The 22,155-nt window shown below is 42.6% G+C and overlaps 1 protein-coding gene across 1 annotated transcript in view; it reads left to right on the top strand.

The window, feature by feature from the left end:
• Positions 1 to 22,155, top strand: part of LOC137153177 (vascular endothelial growth factor receptor kdr-like) — a 168,116-nt gene that overhangs the window by 22,920 nt on the left and 123,041 nt on the right. The window contains exon 2 of the mRNA XM_067548279.1: positions 21,611 to 21,707. Within this exon, the coding sequence (XP_067404380.1) occupies positions 21,611 to 21,707 (97 nt within the window). The remainder of the gene's footprint in view (positions 1 to 21,610; positions 21,708 to 22,155) is intronic.

Here is a 22,155-nt window from a genome sequence, read left to right as displayed (position 1 = left end):
GTGGTTTTCCTGTGTTTGGGAATGGCGGTGATCCTGGATGTCAGCGAACAAGTAGAGGTGGAAGGAGTTTTACTAGCAGGCCAGGTAAGAGCCAATCTCCCTGTGTGCTGTGACCCTCATGTTTTTCAGAACTGTGCATGTAAAATATGTGTACACAATGTCCATAGCTGGGTGCACAGCCTTGGTAATTGTGTACATACATGACTGGTTAAATGTCTAACTATTCATGTATACATGCATTCACTGTAACTGCAAACACATTGCACACAGATGTTTCTGAAAATCTGAGCCCAGGCATGTTGTCTTCAATTAAACAACTTCTGAGCGTAAAGTTGCAGCCCTAAACAAAACCTCAGCCCTGGACAACCACAACCTTAAGATGTTCAAAAGCTGAGCGGTGTCTGAATGTCATATCTTGTGCCCTTTCTTTACTGTAACATGGCAAAATCTCAATACTGAACACCCCACTACTCTGAGGAAGTTTTGGTCTGGATTTAAACTTTGTGGATGGGCTGCTCAGGACCAACCAAATTCCCAAATCTGAAAATCTCTGAATTGGGGGCAGGGAGGGGCAGGGGAATCTGAAATCAGTATCCCAATATTGCAGCTTCGACCCATCTCTCTGCGACCTACCTGATGGCATGCAAAGCTTTAAATGAAGCCATTGCATTGGGCAGTTGTAAGTGGTACAGTGCCTGTACCATAAATGAGCTGCCTTCTGATGTACTGACTCAAGGTGAGAGAAATGGCTTGGGTAAAATAAGAACCATCCAGCCCTTCCCTATCACTCCCTAACTCAGCCTGACCTTCCTTGGCAGTTCAAACAATTCCAGCTAATACTTTCAAAACGCTGGTTTAATTGTCCTCCTGCTCTGGCAGGGGGCTGGGCTTTTGGAGTCACTGCAACATGACACAAAAGGGTGTTTTGGTGCCGGCAAACCAAAGCTTGGAAAATATCTATGTGTAGAGGGTTCCAACAAGATAGAGAAGGGCCATTTTCCAGACCCCTTGGGGAGGTGCTGATAGGAGCCTGCTAGAATTATTCACACAGATGAGGTGGGAGAACTAGCTCTGTGAATAGAGAGTCTCCTTGAGCTTATGTGGAGATGGAAAGAAACATGCACACCCTCCCTTCCCTCTCTCTCTCCCCCTCATTTGATGGCAAGGCTCCAACATTTGCTTTATACGTGGTTTATAATGGAGGACTGGGGGGAAATGAGGGCTAAGGTGAACTGGTGTCTCTGCTAGACTCATAAATATGTATTGTGTCCAACAGGAGATGGGGCAGGCCATTTAACTGATCCCTCACCTCTCAGGGTCCACGTTGCTATCCAAACAGCCCTACACATGTTTCGTGCATTAAACAGATAGAATGAAAAATGGCTGCAGGTAGTGAGGAGCAATGGGATAATTTGGTGCCACAGTCCAGCACACGAACTGATTCATGCAACATCATGTCACTGGCTTGGCCCCAGTGACTAATATGTAATTTCTTGCAGTAGAATCCTCTGACTTGGAGGCTTTTTAAATGGCTGGTCTATGGTCCATGTGCAAGGAGCGCACCAGATGTCCCTAGCGTAAACAAGACTTTGGTATGAGTGCGTTCCAAGCTGTTACCCATATTTTGGTTTTGGGGGTTTCAGCCGGGGCGGGAGGAGTCCTTGGCCAAATCAGACTTGCCTAAATATTTAGTTCTATGTTTCTGCTGCTAAAAACTGCGTAATTCCTGGATTCGGCATAGGGTTGAGCTTGATGAGGGACATGAAACGTGATGTACATGAATCAGGGACAGCACACTTGGCGCTGCCTGTGAGCAGCCAGAGGAGAAATAAAAAGGCCAGTAAACTCCAGCTGCTGAGCTATTCCCACTGCAGCAAAGCGCTTATATTTGTGTCATCACTAGCCAAGGAGAAGAGGGTTCCATTGCATCACATGGCAAGAAAAGGGGATTCCTCTATGATGTGTGTGCTGGCAAACCTGTATTTTTGCACAAAAGCGTTTGAAAAGTGAAGGATCTTCAACACTTTCCTTAAAACGAACTGCAAAAAGTACTGGTCTCCGTGAATAGAGCAACAGTTCAGCTGCAGCGTCTGACAGCGCTGCCAATGTTTAGAACATTTCTTTGACATTCTGATCATTTGTTTTTGGAAGCATGTGGTACATAGTTTCTTTTATTAGAAGGATTCTTTCTCCCACTCCCCACTCACAGGTATGAATGCCAGCTCTTCTGTGGCAACTTCCTTGCTTCCATTAGTTTCTTAACTCAGATTCCCCCATTTTATATCCCAGATTGTAGCCACCATCCTTCTAGCCTGGAAGGAGAAACATGGCTGTTTTTCTCTCGTTAATCTCAGGAAAGGCTGATGTTGAGTGAGGATCGCTCTCCTTCTTTCTCTTCTCCCTCTGCTTCAGGAGGGCCAGAGCATGTTCCAGCACCCCACACCTCAGCTAGTTTAGAAAACAAGAAGCTGCAGCCAACCTAGGAAGCTAGATGTCCTATATGATCAGAATATCCCTAACCACTACACTATTTTGAGAGATCAGCAGTGTCACTTCAGGAAAGTGGTGGGACTCAGCTAGCCAGGCTCTTGCAGATCAGGATTGTAGGGCATTGACAGCATGCTCTATGTGTGGGTGTGTGGTGAGATAATCTTGTACAGTGCCACTTACACTATAAGCAGCATCCAACCCTTACCATCAAACACACGTCTCAAAATGGAACACTGTTCATGAGTGGCACACTTCTGTTGAAAATGAGGGCTATTGAAACCAGCTTCAGCATGGTGCAGATTATGTGCAGTCCCTGGCAAGTGACAAGCACAGCTCTCTAGTAGGCAAAAATCTGAAGTGGATGCATCTGCAGAAGCCTGAAGATTTAGAGTTAAAAAGAAAATCAAGACCCAAATACACATTTTTGAAGTTGATCACTTCAACCAAAACCACTCTGAAGAGCAATCAGAGCGGGAGACTCATCAGTGTGTTTCCTTGATTCATTTAGAAAACCAATTTTAGGTACTTTTAAAAACAGTGGAGGTCAAATTTACTATGAAGGACAAAGACCAGTGATTCATTTTTCCTTAGTCTTCATTGTTACTCTTCACCTTGAACAACAAAAGGGCCTGAAGAGCAGAAAACATTTGTTCTTGAATCCTGCCAAGACAGGATTTAAAAAAAAAAAAAAAAAGAACCATCATTAAAAGCTGGGACTGTTGCCTTAACAAAAGGAAAAGAATATTTTGTGTACACTTAAGAGACGGGAAAGGGCTTGTGAGCCAACCCTAGTCACAGATAAAGGAATTCCGGACATTATTCCTTGTGCTCCTAGGGGTTGTGACATGGGATTTCCTTTCGAACCGGTAAATAGACTGAAGGTTGTTGTGCAACAGCAGGGCAGGGTGGTAGCTAGTTTCTGAAAAAAAGGGAAGAGGAAAAGGGAAGATGAAAACATATGATGGAAGTAAGAGAAGCCAACTGCGTCTTCGGAGTGAGCTGTGGAGAGCCAGCATTTTCACTAGCAATGCATTTTCACTTAACTGTGCATCCCTCTGATTATATTTTGAGCTGGTAACTGATGTGTTGTCGATTACAAACACACAAAAGTGTCCCCCAGTTTTGGGGTGGAGGGACTTGGAATGGTACTGAATGTGGGGAGATATGAATATAAAGCCTAATTTATATTTGTGTCTACATACAGAGCAGTTTCCAATCTTCCCACCTCCTGCTGCCTTTCTGGAGGGTCAGCAAACGCTACCGATCCCAAACCTTGCAGCTAGACCAGGGGGTCAAGGAGGAATGAAAAAGAGGCTTGCATGTCACTAATCTTCCCCCAAACTCCAGAATCCAGTTTTCAGAAATTATATATTCATTTAGTGCAACATAATGGGAACATTTATACTTATGGTGCCTACATCGGCTTTAACGCTGCCTTCCCCTGCTTTGCTATTGGATATGTGAATTACAAGACTTTAGTCATGTACTGTATGTTAATATAACCCCCATACAGACTATCCTTCTTCATCAAATACAGGGAGGGGCCAGCTGACAAAGATAGAATGTACATGGCATTGGGATTTTAAGGCTCATAGTATAGGGTGAGAGATCACTGTTTGATCTGGTGTGGGTGCTGCCGGTAGTTGTGAGTTACTGCTGTCTACAGTATTACAACCAGGCTGGAACTGCTTTGGGGGATCTTGCCTCAGCCATTAGGGTGAGATGCTCAGAAAGGGCCAGAGAGATAGCATTGGCATCAGAACTGTAGATCCCATGTTGGAGCTCCAGTCTTTATAGACCCTGCCAGAGGGTATTTAAAACGTTTAAGGTCTGTATGAAAATTACAAGATATCTTCAGAATTAGGGATTCTGAAAAAGGAGAGCATAAGATTTTCCTTCCTCTTCTCTTCCCCACTCCCATCATTCGTTTTCAGAATTTTTTCAGTAAAACAGAGAAAAATAAGGCCATTTTGTACAAGACAGTAATGAAGCAAGGCTGGAAATATTACACATTCAAAGCACACAGTATGATGAACCCTGAAGAGCTGCAAAGAGACAGTTTAAATGAGTCATACAAAGAATTGCTAATACATACAAAATCTGAAATTGCATGCAGGTCAGGCTTACTGTTGTGATTTTGTAGGCAAGCTAGAGATGGAAGGCCTGATCCTCTTCTTGCTTACACCATTGTAAATCAGGAGGAAGTCCACTGATAGCAATGAAACAGACATGAGATCAGAATCAGGCCCATAGGCTGGATTTAACCATCAGCGGGTCTGCTTGGTTAGCTTTTTTATGGTAGTTGTAGCATCAATAAAATGCCAACAGACACACATAAACCGGGTCCCATTTTCTGTAGCTGAGCACTTGGTTTTTGCTAGAGGGATTTTAGATAAATAGACTATATCCTTGTAAAACAAGTCTGAAGGCTTTAAGATGAGATGCATTGGAATGGCCAGAAAAATAATTTATAATGATTTAAAAAATCCTAAACTCAGTATTTTTTCCAAGACCCATAATTTGAAAATAGCAACTCTGATTAACCACAAACTCTAAAAAAAGAAAAAACAAACAAACAACCTCCCATTCCTCTTGCATTCTGTGCGTGCGTGTGTGTTTGGAAGATGAGTCAAGATCAGGCTTAAATTAGAAACTGTTTTACAGTCTTAGGGTCAGATCCTGCAATTGGAGCTGCATGACCTTGGGGACCTTGCATCTATTCACAGCCTCATTCCAACCAATGGGGCTCCCGGTGAGTTTAAGATTCTACCCACATGGAGCCAGTGGTGTAATCTGGCCCTTAATCATGGAGTCACTGACATGGCCCTAACAGGCATCATCCTCTTTATCTAGGACTGTGTAAAAGCATCAGTTCTTTGGCAGGACAGATTACTAAACCCAGTTCACTCCCTACTGAGTTGATGCTTTGTTTCAGTCTCTGGGGCCTGACCCTGCATGCCTCTCTCCCACAAGTATTCTCACTGAACTCCTGTTCAAGTCACTGCTACTACTCTTGATGAATCAGATCCTTGACTCACAACTGACTTTTGCGTCACAGGGAGCTTTTTGGGGTCTCCTGGAGGATTCCCTCATCCTGCTGCCTCACAGTAAAACTAAAATGAAATGCCCCGACATCTCCATAAATCCTTCCTGTATTATTATTACTCCTGTGTGAGCCACTGCTCTGTACTTAGTGCTGTGCAGTTGTTTCTATCTAAGATCCTTTAGTCAGGGGGTTACAACTTGGCATCCTAGGCCTCAGCCTGAAAACCCAACTCTCCTTCCACCCGTACCAAGAATCCGCTTTGAATTGATATAACCATTTCCAAAGAGTGCAAGAAAATCATCAAGCTCCTTTTCCATTTTGAACACAAGAATCCCTCTTTAAATCAAAATGTGGCAGATCATTGGTCAGTGGAGTGGGATGGTGGACAACCACAGCTTGGCACGGTTATGAGAATCTAATCTTCTGCTTGGACACCTAGTAAATCCAGAGCAGAGAAAAAAACAGTCTTGCTTGGAGTGTCGAATACTTGATCCTCTAACGTATATTTTTCTTTCCAATGGGCACAGCTTTTCCCCTCTCATTTTATATACCACACACATATATAACCCTATTCAGTATGAGGCAACAAGGAACCTGTTTGTTTTTCCTCAGCATACGCAGAAGGCCTTGAATAACACAGGCAACTTGTGCCCGGTCAAAACTCAGTTGCTGTATTAAGAATTTCATTGATTAATCAAGACTAAGAGTAAAGAGACCTTTGAGATGATCAGATAAAGGACCCCCCACTAACACTTGTTCTGGCTTGCTGAATTGTTTGTTTACTCCACAGTATGTTTCAGATCTGTTTTCTTTTATAATGGCTAGTTCTTCAAATTCTTAGTGCAGCAAATCATGGATGTGTGTGATTTTGGTGGGTCGGGGATCCTTATTAATTATCTCTGTGTATTTGCATTGCTCTTTGATCTGCCATTTTGGCCCTTGTTTTGGTACAAGTTCTTGGTACCTCTCTTATTCTCGTTTGATGTTTGTGATTCCTTTTTTTTTTTAGCCATTTAACATAAATCGTACCTCTCATTAATTCTTCTGTCATACCTCAAAGTATGCAAAGTGACTATAATCCGAATAAGACTCTGAATAGACAGAGCTGCTTCCTTCGCTTAGCTGTTCTTAAAATTATATTTGCTGGCTTTATTAGAAAACCCAAGGCAGGAATGAATCTGACTCGCGGTGTGGGGTTTAACCCACAGTGTCACTGACTGATCTATACCGACACACAGGCTCTACCTATTTATGGAAATTACAGTAAACTCCAGGCTGAAGACAGGAAACTGTTGGGAAAGCAACATGGCAGTGAGCCTGTTCAATGGCAAAAAGGACCTATTGCCCTGTTAATCGGTTCTGGGGCAAACTAAGGGCACCTGGACATATTTTCTGTTTCAAGAAAGTTATTACAACAAAACACATTTAAAAAGCCGGATCCTATTGGGCAAATTCTCCCCACTCTTTGGGGCCATGGAAGTCACTGACTGTAGCAGAACTGGTGCAAACGGGCTGGGGAGCGCCTAAAAGGGGCCAGCACTCCTCCCATGTCAATTGTGTATTTATACTCCATGGGAACTTCCTCTTCCTCTCTGCCTGGGGTCTTTTGGAGGAAGGAGTGGCCAAGTGGATGGACTCCACAGCTAGACCATCCCCTACTGCAGGGCACAAGAGCTGTGGGAGGTACAGCAGCCCTGAGGATGCAGTCCTGGCCAGAACAGTGAGGACACTCATTTCTTTGCTGACTGGCCTCCCACAGACCCTTTAGGGTAACACACAAGGTTCGGGATTCGGCACTAAGGAAGTGAACTTGGATTTAGCCTTCACCCTCATCCCGCCATCCACTGAAGCCCCTTTTCTAGGCATGTATAAAACTTTGTTACCTGCTTCTCCTTTGAGAATTTCCCTGGAAGGTTAGCCAGTTCAGAGGAGGGGGAACTTTTGCCAACAGGCAATCATGCTGCATAAAGACTTGATAAATACGTGGAGTGCTAATGCAAAGCAGATTCTTGCCTGGCCACAAGCAGAATTCCTCCAGACCCCGCCATCAAAAACATTATGTCACAGCTGCCACAAAGCCTAACCAACGGGGGAGAGACAGTGGGTCACATAAGGGTAACAGCATGGCTGAGGCTGCATGGGAATGGTTGAAGCACAGCTCTGTGGCACAAAGGTGTTCGTCACCCAGGACATCAAAAATTATTTGCAGCCATCTCCATTGTCTGATTGGTATTTTCCAGCTTACTACAACCAGCAAAGAAACCACTTTCCAGATCTAGTTAGCCCAATCTACACAAAGAAATTTCAAACAGCAGATAACACACACAGCCTGCAGATCAGGAACTACAGCTGAAACTACGTTTGGTGTTTAAGAATATCATTGGGTTCTTTCCCTCTCTCCCCATTTCAGACAAACAACTTATTTTGTCTTTCCAAAATAGCAACCCCCCCCCTCCCTTTTAAAAAAAACTTCCCTTGAAAGAGTGACACAGACAAGACAAACACAAATGGAACATAGTTTTGATTGAAATCAGATTTTGGTCGCAGGTCAAAAGGGATATTTTTAAAGCTTTGTCTTCTTAATGGATGTATTAAAAAAAGAAAGAAAAGAATTAGCCATTAGGTCAAGTTTTACCCCTCACTTAGCATTTTCTCATTTCCAACAGAAATGATCCAGGCATTTTGATCACGTACATCAAAGTTTAGCATGGAGAATTAATAGTGCTGTCATCAGGGCGGCTTGGCTCATTTGCTTCTGTTTTTATAACTTGTGGAATGCTAACAGCAATGGTGGCTGAAAGCTAATTGTGGATGCGTTTGCATTCTACTTCAGCAATGCCCTGCCTGTCCCGCTTCATAATTTCATCACCACATCCGTTTCGTTCACTGCCCCTGCCTGCTGCTTTTCTGGGCCAATGAATAAGATAAGGGGATGAGGAGGTTCTTTTCAAGGAGGTGTTCTTTACTGAAGTCATGTCAACTAATATCTATGGTGGCTTCCCTGGGTTCTCGGGACTGTGTCTCACTTTGTTACCGCCCCACCTCAGCGAGAAAGAGACTTGCTTGTTCTCAGCTGGGTGTCAGCTCCCTGGCACCACCAATCTGTTAGCCACCCAGAGAATCTCCTCGGGGCTGTGTCGCTGGACACTTACAGAAATTACCAGGCTTGCTGTCTCCCTGGGACCAGCTTGCTTGATACAGCTCAAGATTAGATCCTTAATAAAACACAGCTCTGAGATACAGTTATAGTGAAAACAATCCTAAGTTAGTTATCAAAGACAAAAGATTTAAGAGATCCTGAGTAAGGATAATGGAACCAGAAAAGGTTACATATAAAACAAAAAGTATAACATGCCTCTTAGAGTCTACACTTAACTTTAACAGACAAAAATCCTTGTCTGAAGGAGTTTCTCACCAAAAGCAATCAATCAGCATGGCAGGGATCTACCTTTCATGACTGCAAAAAGTGCCATCCTTTTGCTCCCTCCTTGATGGACACCAAAACGTCCTTTTGCTTCGCCTTGTATTTCCCAAAACTTGTTGTTTTGGCCCCAGAGTCAGGGTGACCCCACCATCATTCCTTTCCTGGTGTGCTGGCTCCAAGTTGTCCTCACATCCTGTGTTAAGTCCATAGGAAAAATGCGTTTCCATTTTGTTGGCTTACAACGTTTGAGCTATGTCTGAACCGAGGCTGGCAAGCGAATATCCATCCCTTTGTCTGGAAAAACCTATTTTTCAACCCTGCCTGGGACACAGACTCTAAAACACATTTTCAGTACAGATACACAAGTCCTTAAATATCATCTGTACATACACCTTGCAACATATCTGAGGATCAGTCTGACGAGAGCTTTTATTGGACACCTCACACAACCCTGGTTGGATAAATACTATGAAAGCAGTGTGCTAGATGCAGTGAGTTTGCCAGGCCTGATAGAAGTTGCTGTTACAGAACAGTGAACGCTTTGCCAATTGGCACTGAGAGGCTCTTAGGGTCACAATAACCTTCACTGCAGGGAAGAACCGAGCATGGGGAAATCAACCCTGTGTAGCAAGGGCAGCACAAGGTCTCGCTTAGGTCTCACTTAAGCTTGCTGCATAGGGCTGAAGTCTCTGTGTTGGTCTTCTGCACAGGGGTCAGTTTCATCCCAGGTGATCTTTAAGAAAGATCTCAGTTGTTAGAGGCCATCTATTGTCACTCATTCAGTCGGATCCCCTGCATCTTTACAGGGCTTCACCACACATCCTTCCAAAAATAATGTCTTAACCACCAAGATTCAAAAATAGATTAGATAAGGCACCTTCACCAGACTCATGGAAGTCAACTAGACTCATGGAAGTCAATGATGGAAAAAACACAATAGGGCAAGTCCTGTCCAGCGCTATGTCCTGTTGGGACATCAGAGCAGAACAAAAAGGCTATAAAGTTGTCCTAAATGGGGCTTCTAAGGCATTTGAGGATCTGGCTCATTACCTGTAGGTCATCTAGATTCAGTGGAGGAATGTTCCTTACAGTCTTTTTTTAAATGTCTTATCCCAGGTGATAGGTCTGGTCTCACTTCATTTAGGAGACAAATTCCATGGTCTGCTATAACTCAGCTTCAAGAAGATTTGCTTTCAGTTCTGCAGAATGATACATCTTGAAACAGTGGAAGCAGACGTCCAGTTATCTTCATGATCAGATCTGCAGAATTCTGATTCTGGTTTACAGGCATACAAATGACAAAATCCACATTCAGAACATTATTGTTGTTATTATGGCAGCATGTAAGGATCCCATTATAGTAGATATTGTACAAACAAACAACTCAAAGACAGTCCAGAGAGCTTACCGTTTAAAATGTAGACAAAATAGCAGTGACAGGAGAATAAACAGTAGAGGGGATGGAGGACAAAAGCATTGTTAGATTTGCCTAAGACTTGGGAATCTGACAAAACAATCATAATGGCTGAATCAAAAACCTTACATGCAAGGGAAAGATCTGACCCAGAAAGGATCCATGTTGCATGTTGGTCAGTCCATTGTCCAAGGACCAGGCTGTTCAGTGGAGTCAGGTTATGGCTGCTGAAGGACAAATATCTTTGTGAGTCTAAATTTTCAGCCATAATGTGGCATTCCCATAGATACTTTGCCAGGCATAGTCATACACAACACAGTATTTCAGCATGCTGAATATACCGAAATACTGAATCGTACCTATTTTACAATAAAATACACCAATATTCTGTACTCTTTAAAGATGAAAAGGTTTGGAAAACCCACGCTTGAGACCCTAGAGTGAATTTAAAATGAATGGGGGGAAATTAAGAACCCAGTCCCACTGTCTCTACTCAGGCAAACAGTCATTGCATTCATGGGACTAAAGGACTCCCACCGCATTCAGCCCGTGAATGGGTGCACAAAAGGGGAGGGGTGCTCCTGGCGCTCACTCAGCCCCCCAACACCTATGAACTAGACAAATCTGAGCCCCCAGTGGGAACTGCATATAATGGCCGCTTTAAGACCTGAAAGAGACGCATGTGCCAGCCGAGTGTTGGGGAGGTCTGGATGCTGGGGGGACAGTCCCAGGAGGGCGGGGTGCATGGAGGGGGGCAGGGTGTAGTCCCTGGCTGTGGCAGGTACCTCACATCAGGCAGGGCTCCCCATCTTTACAGGCAGGCTCCACAGCCGCGCTCTCCGGTCGCTCCATCCAGCTGTGCGACCAGCAGCAGTGCAGAAGTGAGGCTGGCAATACACTGGGCCCTGCCACCCGTATGGTAAATTAATTCATTGTAACAGCTAATGCTTTGACTTATTTTGCTAATTTAAAATACTCTTGGTGGACATTTGTCAGTGTTGCACTGAAAGGTACTGCATCAATTTGAATCGTATTGCTGTCATATAACAAATACTAAATATATTTTGGGAGATGTACAGGTAGTGTATATGTATTGTGTGGATGCGGCTCACTTAACACAGAGAGCGGCATATGCGGCCCACAGTGGTAAACAGGTTGAGAACCACTGATTTAAGGGCTGTTGTGCCATCTCAAATTTTTAAAAGCTGATACCACCTTCAGAAAAATTAAATCAATCATACCCCCATTTTCACTCTGCCTTGTTAGCAGGGCAGCCTTGAGGTCACTCGTACTGCCACTGTTCTGAACCCCCTTAGTGTCCACTTTGGGATGCACCTCACCCTCTGGGAAACGATGGATTAATTTCATCTAACGGTAACCCATCTATATAGTTCTAACCCTGTTGATAAGTGTATAACGAGTATTAAGATTGAAAAATGAAAATTAACTGTTAGGTAGATTTTTTTTTAAAGTCTGAAATAATAATAATATCTACACAGGAGAGAAAATCGTCTTTTTTTTTCCTGGAAAGTGGTGAGTTTTGTTAGTTCACCATCAGAAGAGTTGGCAAGATGTAACCTCTCCTATAGGCAATTGGAGCAGCGCATTGATATCAGAAAGGTCCCCCTGCCAAGCCTTTCCCTTTACAATAATGGCCATTCTCTTGATGAAATCGCTTTGCAGCCCCTTCTGAATTCCAGGCTAAAAGTCAAACATAAATAGGTGTGGGAGGATTAGATTTTTATTGCTACGTGTAGGCCTACATTGATTTCACCATACACCAAACTGTCTAAAAAAATGTCCATCAATAATAATTGAAATTTACAGATAGGCAAAATAGGACAAATGCTACTTGAGAACTTATTAGAGTTTGTATATTTTCACATACGATGTTGACAAGTTGTGTCTTAATGGTCATAAACCGTTAGTGTTTTTGAATCTCAATGACGAGTGTCAGTAAATCATTATTGTCTGACAGCCCACATAATCTCCCACAACTGTGAACATTTAAATGAGTAAAAATAGACAAAGTGCTTAAAAACGTAATTTTACGCAACTGTGAAAACTTAAATAGAAAAAATTCTGTAAAAACACTTAAAATAAGCATTGATATTATCAATTAAATGATAAAAAAATCAAATTCTGCCGCGTCTAAATATACATATTAAAGTAAGGTAGGAACAGGAGAGAAATTATTGCTTTGACAGATACCAATTTACTGCTTGTTTTACAAGAGGCCCTAACTCACATCAAAATATATTTCAGTAACGAATGATTCTTACTATATGTACTAAGGGGCTGGGGAATAGTTCTTGGAATGGAGTCAATGCAACAACTGCTTTCATTATTTGCAGCTGTACAAAACAAATATATTTGAAAGAAACGGAGAGAGGTGCCAAGTTTAATCCTAGGGAGGTGTGAGTGAACACAGTGTTTAGTGCCACGGTAATGACACACATGAAGTTCGCGAGTTACTGCTGTAGCCTCTCCTGCCTCGCATGTCACCTTTGATAAATGAGCTAATCTGCTGATATATGCTCAAAATAATAAAGTAATTTAATTAAAGTGGTTTTAAAACATTCCTTCTTTAGCATCCAAAACTGTCTAAGTAACTATGTGCAACATACAAATGAGTCCACATAGAGCAATGCTGATTAGATTAATGGGAAGTGAACAAAGCATTTCTGGCAAGCTAGAAACCCTAATGTGCAGTCCATGTTTAGCATGTCTGCATCTATGAAGAGGTGTCAGGCTGACAAAAAATAGAAGTGATTTACATCAGTGCATAGACATATCTTCAAAACTCATCCCTTATGAGAATTCTGAGCTAACACAGGGACATAGAATTGGCCACATGAGATCAGACTAGAGATGGATTTTTCAGTCCTCTATCCTGTCTCTGTTAGTAGCTAATACCTGGTGCTTCCAGGGAAGGAGGAAAATAACTACCCTAGATCTACTCCTGTCTCTATGCAAGACTGTAAAAGAGATCTCCAGTTGTAGCAATTCCAGTAGGGTGAGGCTGAGGTGGCAACAAACTCATTAAGGAGGTTTGTTAAATGCTTCCTGCTGTCCAAATGTTAGCTGGAGAGCAGTTGTTGCAGGGAGTCTGATCTGCTGTCTCACCCTTAGTGGTATTTCCTCCACACTATTGGTAAGGCATATTAGTCCTGATCCAAACCCCAGTGAAGTTAATGGAAAGTTTCCCATTGATGTCAATGAGCATTCGGTCAAGCCCATTGGTAGAGCAATGAGATCTTTCATTGCTACTGCCTGGGCTGTCCGCATTCTGGAGGTGAACAGTGGCCCCCAGTCTCCAGGACTGTCAATAGGTAACTTCACTAGCACTAAATTCCTGTCCTGAGAAGGGACTCCTCTTTTCCTTACAGGCAGTCCCATGCTAGGAAGAACTGAAGGTTGTGTCTGCAGTTCAGATCTAGTAATAATCTCTGGGAAACAACGTGTGAAACACTTGCATCTGTAACTCTAAAGCTTCTTTTGGGAGGCCTAGGTAGGAGAAGGCTAACGCAGCCCCTTGCCTTTTTTGGTTTTTCGAATGAGTCCCTAGTGTATCAATTCAGCGTGGACCCCTCTCTCCCTCCCGCTGGCTCTGCATATTTCTAAATCATGGAGATGTGCCAGGTCTTCTCTTTCCCAAAGGAATTTCCATCATTTTGACCATGAAATAACATTCCCAGCCTTTTTTCCATAGCTATGAGATTACTGCATTTCCCAAATACTTTAAACCACGCTTGAGTGCATATCACTTTGCTGCTGATTGCAGATGCTGCCACCCCCTTTCCCAGCTCTCATGTTTATCTTCTGTCTGAAGTTCTAAATTCTGGATCTGTCATAAAACTATGAAGAAAGGACATTCCCATGGCCCCTACCTAAAGCAAACTGGGCAGAGGTGCTGGAACTAGGAGTGCAGGGGGTGCTACTGCACCCACTGTCTTGAAGTAGGTTTACAGTTTGGTTCAATGGCTCTCAGCACCCCCACTATAACAATTGTTCCAGCACCCCTGGCACAGGGCAGTGACGTCTGTCATTATTAAGCACTCTATGCTACACAGTGACAAGGAGGAGACAATGGCTCTGATTAATGAGTTGCTGCAGTTAAAGACCAAGCAGGCTTGACCTACTGCTGCTCTGTGGCCCCTCTCCATAAATCTGCAATTGATACAGTGATTTGTAAGACGGAGAGTCAGGAAAGCGTATGGCGTCAGCTGCTGGAGGAATTGTCTCCAAGCAGGTGTGGTCAAAATGTGAAGGTTACATTTCTAAAGCAGAGAAACAAAGGGTGAAAGGACCTGGTAATTAACACAGGGTTTTCAAATGTCAACACACAAGGCAATTGAATGCCAGTTCCAAAGGGCTGCTGTTGATTAGAGGAGGAAACTAGGGTGACCCTGTGGCAGTTTGTCAGGAAATGCTGATGTGTCTCTGGGTAAGGCAGTGTGGCAGGAACTCAACAAAACCCATGAGAACGTATCTTATCTTTAAACACTGGCTCTGCGAAGCAGTTGTTTTTAATGTGATACGGTAGATCTCCCATCCACTTAAGACGGATGATGTTATTTTTGTTGATGCTAGAAAGATTCACACCCAAGCTACTGTCTTTAGCCGAGCTATAACAGGCATCAACAAAAATAAGTGAATAATATCATCGGGCCCGAACGATAGTAGGGTCTCCTTTGGTGTGGTTATTATCATTAAAATACCCCTGTAAAAATAACACCTTATTACAAATGAGCTCTCTCCAAATCAGATCTGCTGACTTTGCTGACAAAAAATAAGTTATATTGTTTTTTACTCCAGTTAGCCCTGCAGAGGCAAAACAGATATAGGAGCCTGAGCTGTCATCTATTCTATCTCTTGCATCGTCAGTAGAACTACTGCCATGCAATGCCTCACCATGCTTTAACTGCAGGGTCTTTATTTACTGCTGATGACACTCAAGCCAGAAGCAAAGATGTTATTTTACAGCCTCATGAGATTGTTTTCACAGTCACTTTTCAGAGCATAGCCACATTTCTAGTCTATGCTTTAACTTTAAAAAGTACTTACTAATTTGTGTAAAAGAATCAAGTAATTTTAAGTTAAATTTCTTAGTGTTAAAAAATAAAAACCCAAACTCTTATCAACAATTACATTGAAAGAAAACATTAAACATATATATTATCTTTACCCTTAAATTAACTTTGAATCTCTCTGATTTTCAGTGATTTCTAGTGGGACCTTATATTTTCTAGGGTCCAGTTCTACAAAGACTTATATACGAGCATCATTTTACACGGGTAGACTATTGAGTTCAAACACGTGCATAAAGCTATTTGTGTGCATGAGTCTTTGCAGAATCAGGGCCTAAGTCCTAAAATGCATTATTCAGCTAGAGGCTTCCTGTCTGATTATTAATTATTCTTTGTCATCTGATGCAGATGTTACAACATCTTTTATGTCGTGTTTCAGTTTTCCTTTCTTCCTTGTGTTGAATTACATAAAAAGGACATATGGAGTTTTTAATCAGATTTCATATTGACATTATCTGTCACTATACACAATAGATATACATATTGAATCTCTCCGAGCACTTGTGGTATTCCTTTCAGGACAGCTACCTAGGTCTTTGGCTAGTTACACAGCACAGATGAAGCTTAAAGAGAGACTGTGAAGATAAAAATCATAAATTAAAAATTGACGTGACCTGTACAAAAAATGACATCTTGGATTATTACAAGTTAAAGAATTTTAGACTTAACTTTCTTCCCTTTACATTGCTGGATTACCTTTTGCATTTTACTGAGTTTGGTTCACAGGCACTTGCATAACGTTGTTGCGTTTGTGTTTTCAACGTCATAGAAGAATGTTTTTAAAATCTCCCTGAATTTTAAACTAGACCCTTAGAAACAGCATGGTGCAGTGGCTAGGGGGATGGGACTAGGAGCCATGAGAGAGCAGCATTCTGTTCTTGGCTCTACCACTGATCAGCTGAGAGACTTTTGGCAAAGTCACATCCCCTATTTGTGCCTGTGTGTCCCCTCCCCACCATTTTGTCTGTCTCCGATTTGCCAAGCCCAAGTACTCAAAAATCATGAGATTTAAAAAATAATAATAAATCTTGAGTTCTTTTTATTTATCTTCCAATTTTAGTGTCCATAAGGTTCACGTTTTCAAGCTCTTCTCAACCATGAGATCAAGAAACGTACTTATTTTTAATGAGCTGCTTACCAAATCACCAGGGGATGGGGCTTTAACTAAAAAAATACTAAATTGGCTGAGACTTGCAATAAAATCATGAGAGTTGGTAACATTGCTTTAAAACCTAAACTGTTCAGGGCTGGGGCTCTTTCGTACTCTACTTCTGTCCGTCACCTAACACAAGGGGACCCTGACCACATCCACGTGCTACTGTAAAACAAATAAATCATCGCCATGCTAAGACGGTAAAACCCTTTTCTTTTTTTAAGTGTTAAGCCTGGACTAAATTACCCAGGGTCTCACGTCTGCATGCAGAGGGAATGCTGTATGCAGATCTGGCCCCAGCTGTGCAGAAAGGAATGGGAGACAGGCAGCAGCAGTCTCTATCCCAGACCGCATGACAGGGATCTGTGCCTGGGATGAGAGTAAGAGAGGACCAGCCACCAACTTCCCCACCCAAACTCCGCAGAGAAATTAATACAGGCTGTATTAACTTCACTGCAGGTCCATGGTGTGCACAGGGAGGAGAAGACGGCAGGAGCAGTCACCAGTCCTGATATGAGTTTCCTGTTGCACTCATGTATTGTTTTGCGAGGTGGAGACTTGTTTCCTGCCTCCTCCTCATTGTAGGTTTGCTCTGGTAATGAGGTGGTTGGCATGAACACTTGTTATTAATGGTACGACCTTTGTACTCCTAGGAGGAGGAGAAGAATTATTTACTGGGGAAGAGGAGAATGTTATTCTAGGCCCAGATTCTGCAATCTGATCTGGGCGGGCAGAGCCCATTGACTTCAGCAGGGCTCTGTCCAGGTCCATGGGTCTGCTCAAGCAAATTGGATGGTAGAATTGGGGCCTCTGGGAGTCAGAATAGAGCCTTTGAAGTAGATTCTTGACGTGTCTGTTGGACATTTTTGATTGAATGTGCATGGGATTTAAAAAAAAAATCCTTTTGGCAAATGCTGAGAGATTTATTGATAAAGCCATAAAATCTAAATAACTAACCTGAATACATTGAGCATGGCAACAATAGACTTCACCATGTTACAATAAATAAACAAACTGCACACTGGACAAATTTTCTAGGAATTTTGAAAGCTTCTTCATATGAAAGCAACCATAGAGTTAACTTTGACCTGACAGGACCTTCAAGGCTAGATTGTGCAACCTTGCTATCAGCGGCCCTGCTCCTGTGAGTAAATGCTCCCCAGGGGGAGTAAGGGCTGCACAATCTCACCCCTACGGGCTCTGTTCTGCTAGCAGTCCTTGAGCTGAGCAGTACCTTATTGCCACAAGCTGTCCCATTGATGGTATTACTCAATATGAATAAGGGTGCCAGAATCCAGCTCCAACTAACTAACTAAATATTAGGATGCAGTATTTTGGTGGGTTCTTGTATGTTTTGTTAAGTAGGACTTAGCTTGTTTGCCCTGCCCCTCCCTGCTGGAAGTTGCTTTCATAATTCCACTGGCTTCTCAACCCCTGAGCCTCCCCAAATAAATAAGACAAATATTAAAATGGGGCAACTCCCATTGTTTCCCACCATGTTCTGTGGCAGCCCCCAGCCTTGCGTCCAAGAAAAATGATCTGTTGGCCAAAGGGCCATGATCCGGAAAGTGGAAGCAAAGTCAGGCACTGATGGGACTGCAGGAAGGATGTAAATTTCATGAGGGGTCACCTTACCAGTTTCAGCATCTAAGTCTTCTAATTCAATGCCGCATCATTTTCCCCACTGGCCCACCCTCTTCATTTCACCTTTGATTTTTTTTCTGTCCACTTTCTAATATGGCTCTGGCAAGCAGGAAGGGGCACATGCTGTGTTTATAATACCCCTCCCGTTCCCTGGCTGCATTCATGAACTGTGTGTGGTAAGGATTTTCCCCCTCTGCATGGGGGAGAAAAACATTGAAATTACACTTTGTTTATTCTATTCTTCAACTTCCTGGAGCCAAAACAAACTCAGCAAAAGAGGTAGCTTAAACACATAAACACTGTAATTGCAAAACACTTTTTTCTTTTGCAAAAATATTTTCAAGTATTATGAAAACCTAACAACTGCCTTGCTCTCCAGTTACAACAGCATCTCAGATCTAATCAGCACGTGCCAGCCAAGAACGTGCCTATGGTATTACACTACAGAGCCAGTGCAACAATGCTACCTTCACTCATTAAAGGTGAAATGCAGCCCTGAGCACAAGGCCAGCATCATGTGCCACTTAAGCCCCATATTAGCCCTCAGACTCACTGCAGGCGCCAGAGGGACCAGGTGAAGAATTATTACACGCCCCAGTATTTTCAACTTGCCTGAGCCGAGTAGCACCTGGCTAAAGCTGCCATGTAACCTGCCTGAGTCACATTAGTGGCCATGTCCTGAGAAAGCCACCTCGATACACACTGGCCTCAAATAAAGTTCAGTTGGCTAATTAAATGACAAACGGAAAAATATTTCCAAACCTACTGGCCTTTGACAGGTTGTTATTGGACAGGTTGTTACTGAAAAGAGAAATGTGTTGCCTTAGAGGAATTGAAGTAGCTGAAAAATGGGTCTGTAGCAATGGGTATCAGGTTTTATAGGTGGGTGTGGTTATGCAAAGAAAATGATAGAAAGACTGTGGCTATGCTAATAACTGTGTTAAGACTCAGAGCCTGTTCAGTTTGAACTAGAATATTCCAGAATACTGAGCAGACTCCAAACCGAGTGCTTGGGCAGTTAGGAAAAAGTGCTGGAACACCTTTCCTCACAAAATATTTCTCCTGAGCCCCTACCGAACATGGCACTGAACAGCTTGTTACTGCTGATGAATAACTTTACTGGTTATTGAAATTCAGCCCATCTGGAGTGGCACAGAGCAGTTATTTTGCATCCATGACACTACCTGCCGTAACAATTTTTAGACAGAGACGTGAAGAATAAGTGAAATTGAAACTACAGAGTAGAATGCAGAATTTGGAATTCAGCCAGGTCGCTGGAGTGAATGTAATATCTGTAGTCCAACAAACAGTGCCATGGGATCTCTATTGATGACAAGTGCTCAAGACCTTGGCTTAATGTCTCTTTTGAGAGGGAACTTGCAGTTCAGGAAGACAGTTGGTATCACCTGCTGAGGGTTTCTAGTATGTTTCTGAGTGGAGCGGAGCCCTCTTTAGAAAGCAAAATTTTTGGAAAGTTGGAGCTCTCGGGTGTTAGCCAGCCTCTGCTGAGTTTCTGATGGGAATTTGAATAGCTCATGAAAGAAGCCAGATTGCTGTAAGTGGGAGTGAGTCACTCTTCACGAAGGGAACATGCAGTGCTGAGGCCTTTTCACATGAGTTTTGTAAAAGAGAAATTTGAGAGTGGCGGGAGGAAAACCACTTTTTCAGCCGTCTGACAGCTCTCATGTTTCTTTTTCTTCAATATGTTACCATCACGGTACTACTGAGTAAAATGCCTTTGTTATAAACCAAGCTAAGGATTTCTGGTTTATCAAGTTAAACGTGACGGAGAAGATAAAGATTTGAAGTGCATACAGGGAAAGAAAACATGAGACTTTAATGTCATAGCTCTGGATAATGAGGAACAAATCTAAGCACATTTGTGGTTCTACTGATTACAGTGTGGGCAAGGCAAGGCGCCTGGCCAGTTTCACTTTTGTTTCTTGTCAGTTTCACTTTCTGCTGCTGTGTTTGGCTTCACAGGGAGGGTGATGTTTACTTTTTTTTTTTAAAGGTATTTATTGAAAGCCACCATGGATACAAACATTTCCATCTAGGGCTAGGTCTCATAAAACCCTTTAAAAAAACCTAAACTTTGGACCTTGAAATCAGTTGGCAGGACCACTTTGAGTGAAATCGAACGACAGATTCTGCCATAGAGACGAGCTGCAGTGCACAATGGACAGAAGGCACCATAGTGGGGGTCAGCAAACATGGGTTCTTCTCTGTGCTCTGCTAGTGACTCACTGTGTGAACCTGCCTCTATTTCCCCATTTATAAAACAGATGTTAAAAAATGTTAACCAATCTGTATAAAATGTTCTGAGATCTATCTTTGAAAAATGCTAAGTATTATTTACTAATACAGCAAATTACTGAGGGGGCAAAACAAAACATACTCTTAGCATCCTCGTTGCCAGTTATGGGCGGCATGAATCAGCATTCATGTTGCACTCCCCATCAGTTCCTGGCCTGGCCCAGGGAGGCTAACAAGCCAACCAGCAGACCAAATTCAGTGATGAATCCTGCTCACATGCCACCTGATGCATGTTGCGTGTACGCTAAGAATATTGCTAGTTATTAAGAGAGATGAAGTAATTTGACTGGTCAGGATAGCATCCAGTAAAAGATGATGACTGCCCTATGGAGAGGGCTTTGCGTACTGGCTATGTGACAGATTGACTTTGGTGAGAGTGCCCAAAACACAACTGCAAATTTGCCTCGTGAAACAGTGCTATACTCTGCATCAATAATGCCTCCAGACAAAGCAGCTTACTGTGGTGTTACTGAAGTATTTGCGGCTCTTACTTGGGAATATTACAGGTTCATTTTGGTTTTTTTAATAGAGTAGATGTTGGAGACTTATAAAGGGAAGGAAGTTGCTCCTCAGAAATTTTCCCCATTTATGTACTTCATTAAAGGAAAACATACACTTAAAAATGTATTGTCTCATGTGACAAATTATTCACTGAGGGCCTCATGTATGCCACTTTTATGTCAGTGTAATGGAAATGAATAGACTTACTCTTGTCTAGCCGAAAGCTGGAGTAATATGGGATGGATCCACCTCCAGATGAAACAGGAATGGGGAAAAAATGTTATTTTCAGACATCTGAGAAGACAAATGAACACTGGAAATAAAATAAACCTACAGGGCCAAATTCCATTCTCACTTAACATCCTGTAATCCCTGGCTTCAGGGGAGTTACATGAGTTCAGTGAGAGAAGAATTTGGCCCCAAAGGTATGAACTATAGAACACCTCCCTCATATTTGATCGTGTCTGCTCTAATAAATGTTTGCACTGGAAAACATGCCTAACTGGGTATTTTCTCCTTTATTTTGGCTCAGGTCTTGCTCTTGAAGAAGTACTCCTGAAACCAGAGTTGAACATTACAGAAGATCAAATTGTAATCAATGCAGGAGATTTCTTCGCCATAACATGCAGGTGAGATTTGCCCCAGCAGTGTCAGATTTCCCTGATGTGGCTGCCCTGGCACAAAATAACCCCAGGATCAAAAGGGTGCTTGCTTCTCAGCCAGAGCTGGGGCGTTTTTGCTATATTTTTCTCTGACATGCATTTTCATGTGAGGTAGAATCTTATTTAGTCTAATAGAATGGAGGGGAGAGAACTTATTCAGATCAACAGGATCCTTTACTTTGCAAATTAGAGCAGTCCAACTCCCACTGAAGCACATGGAAAAACTTCCATGATCTCAGTGGGAGATGAATCATATCGGATCATGAGGATTTTCAGATAAGGATTTACCTAGCCAAGGGTCACTTCTGCTGTGTACAAATTCTCTCTTTCACTCCATCCATGTAAGTAAGTAACAGACCTGTTGACAACAGTCGGTAATCAGCCCTCTCTCTATATATACATGCTGACTCCAAAT

Source organism: Emydura macquarii, unplaced genomic scaffold, assembly GCF_026122565.2.
Source record: "Emydura macquarii macquarii isolate MOO-44397 ecotype Brisbane River unplaced genomic scaffold, CSIRO-AGI_Emac_v2 contig_1253, whole genome shotgun sequence".
Classification (NCBI taxonomy): Eukaryota; Metazoa; Chordata; order Testudines; family Chelidae; genus Emydura; species Emydura macquarii.
This window is presented reverse-complemented; position numbering and strand designations above follow the sequence as displayed.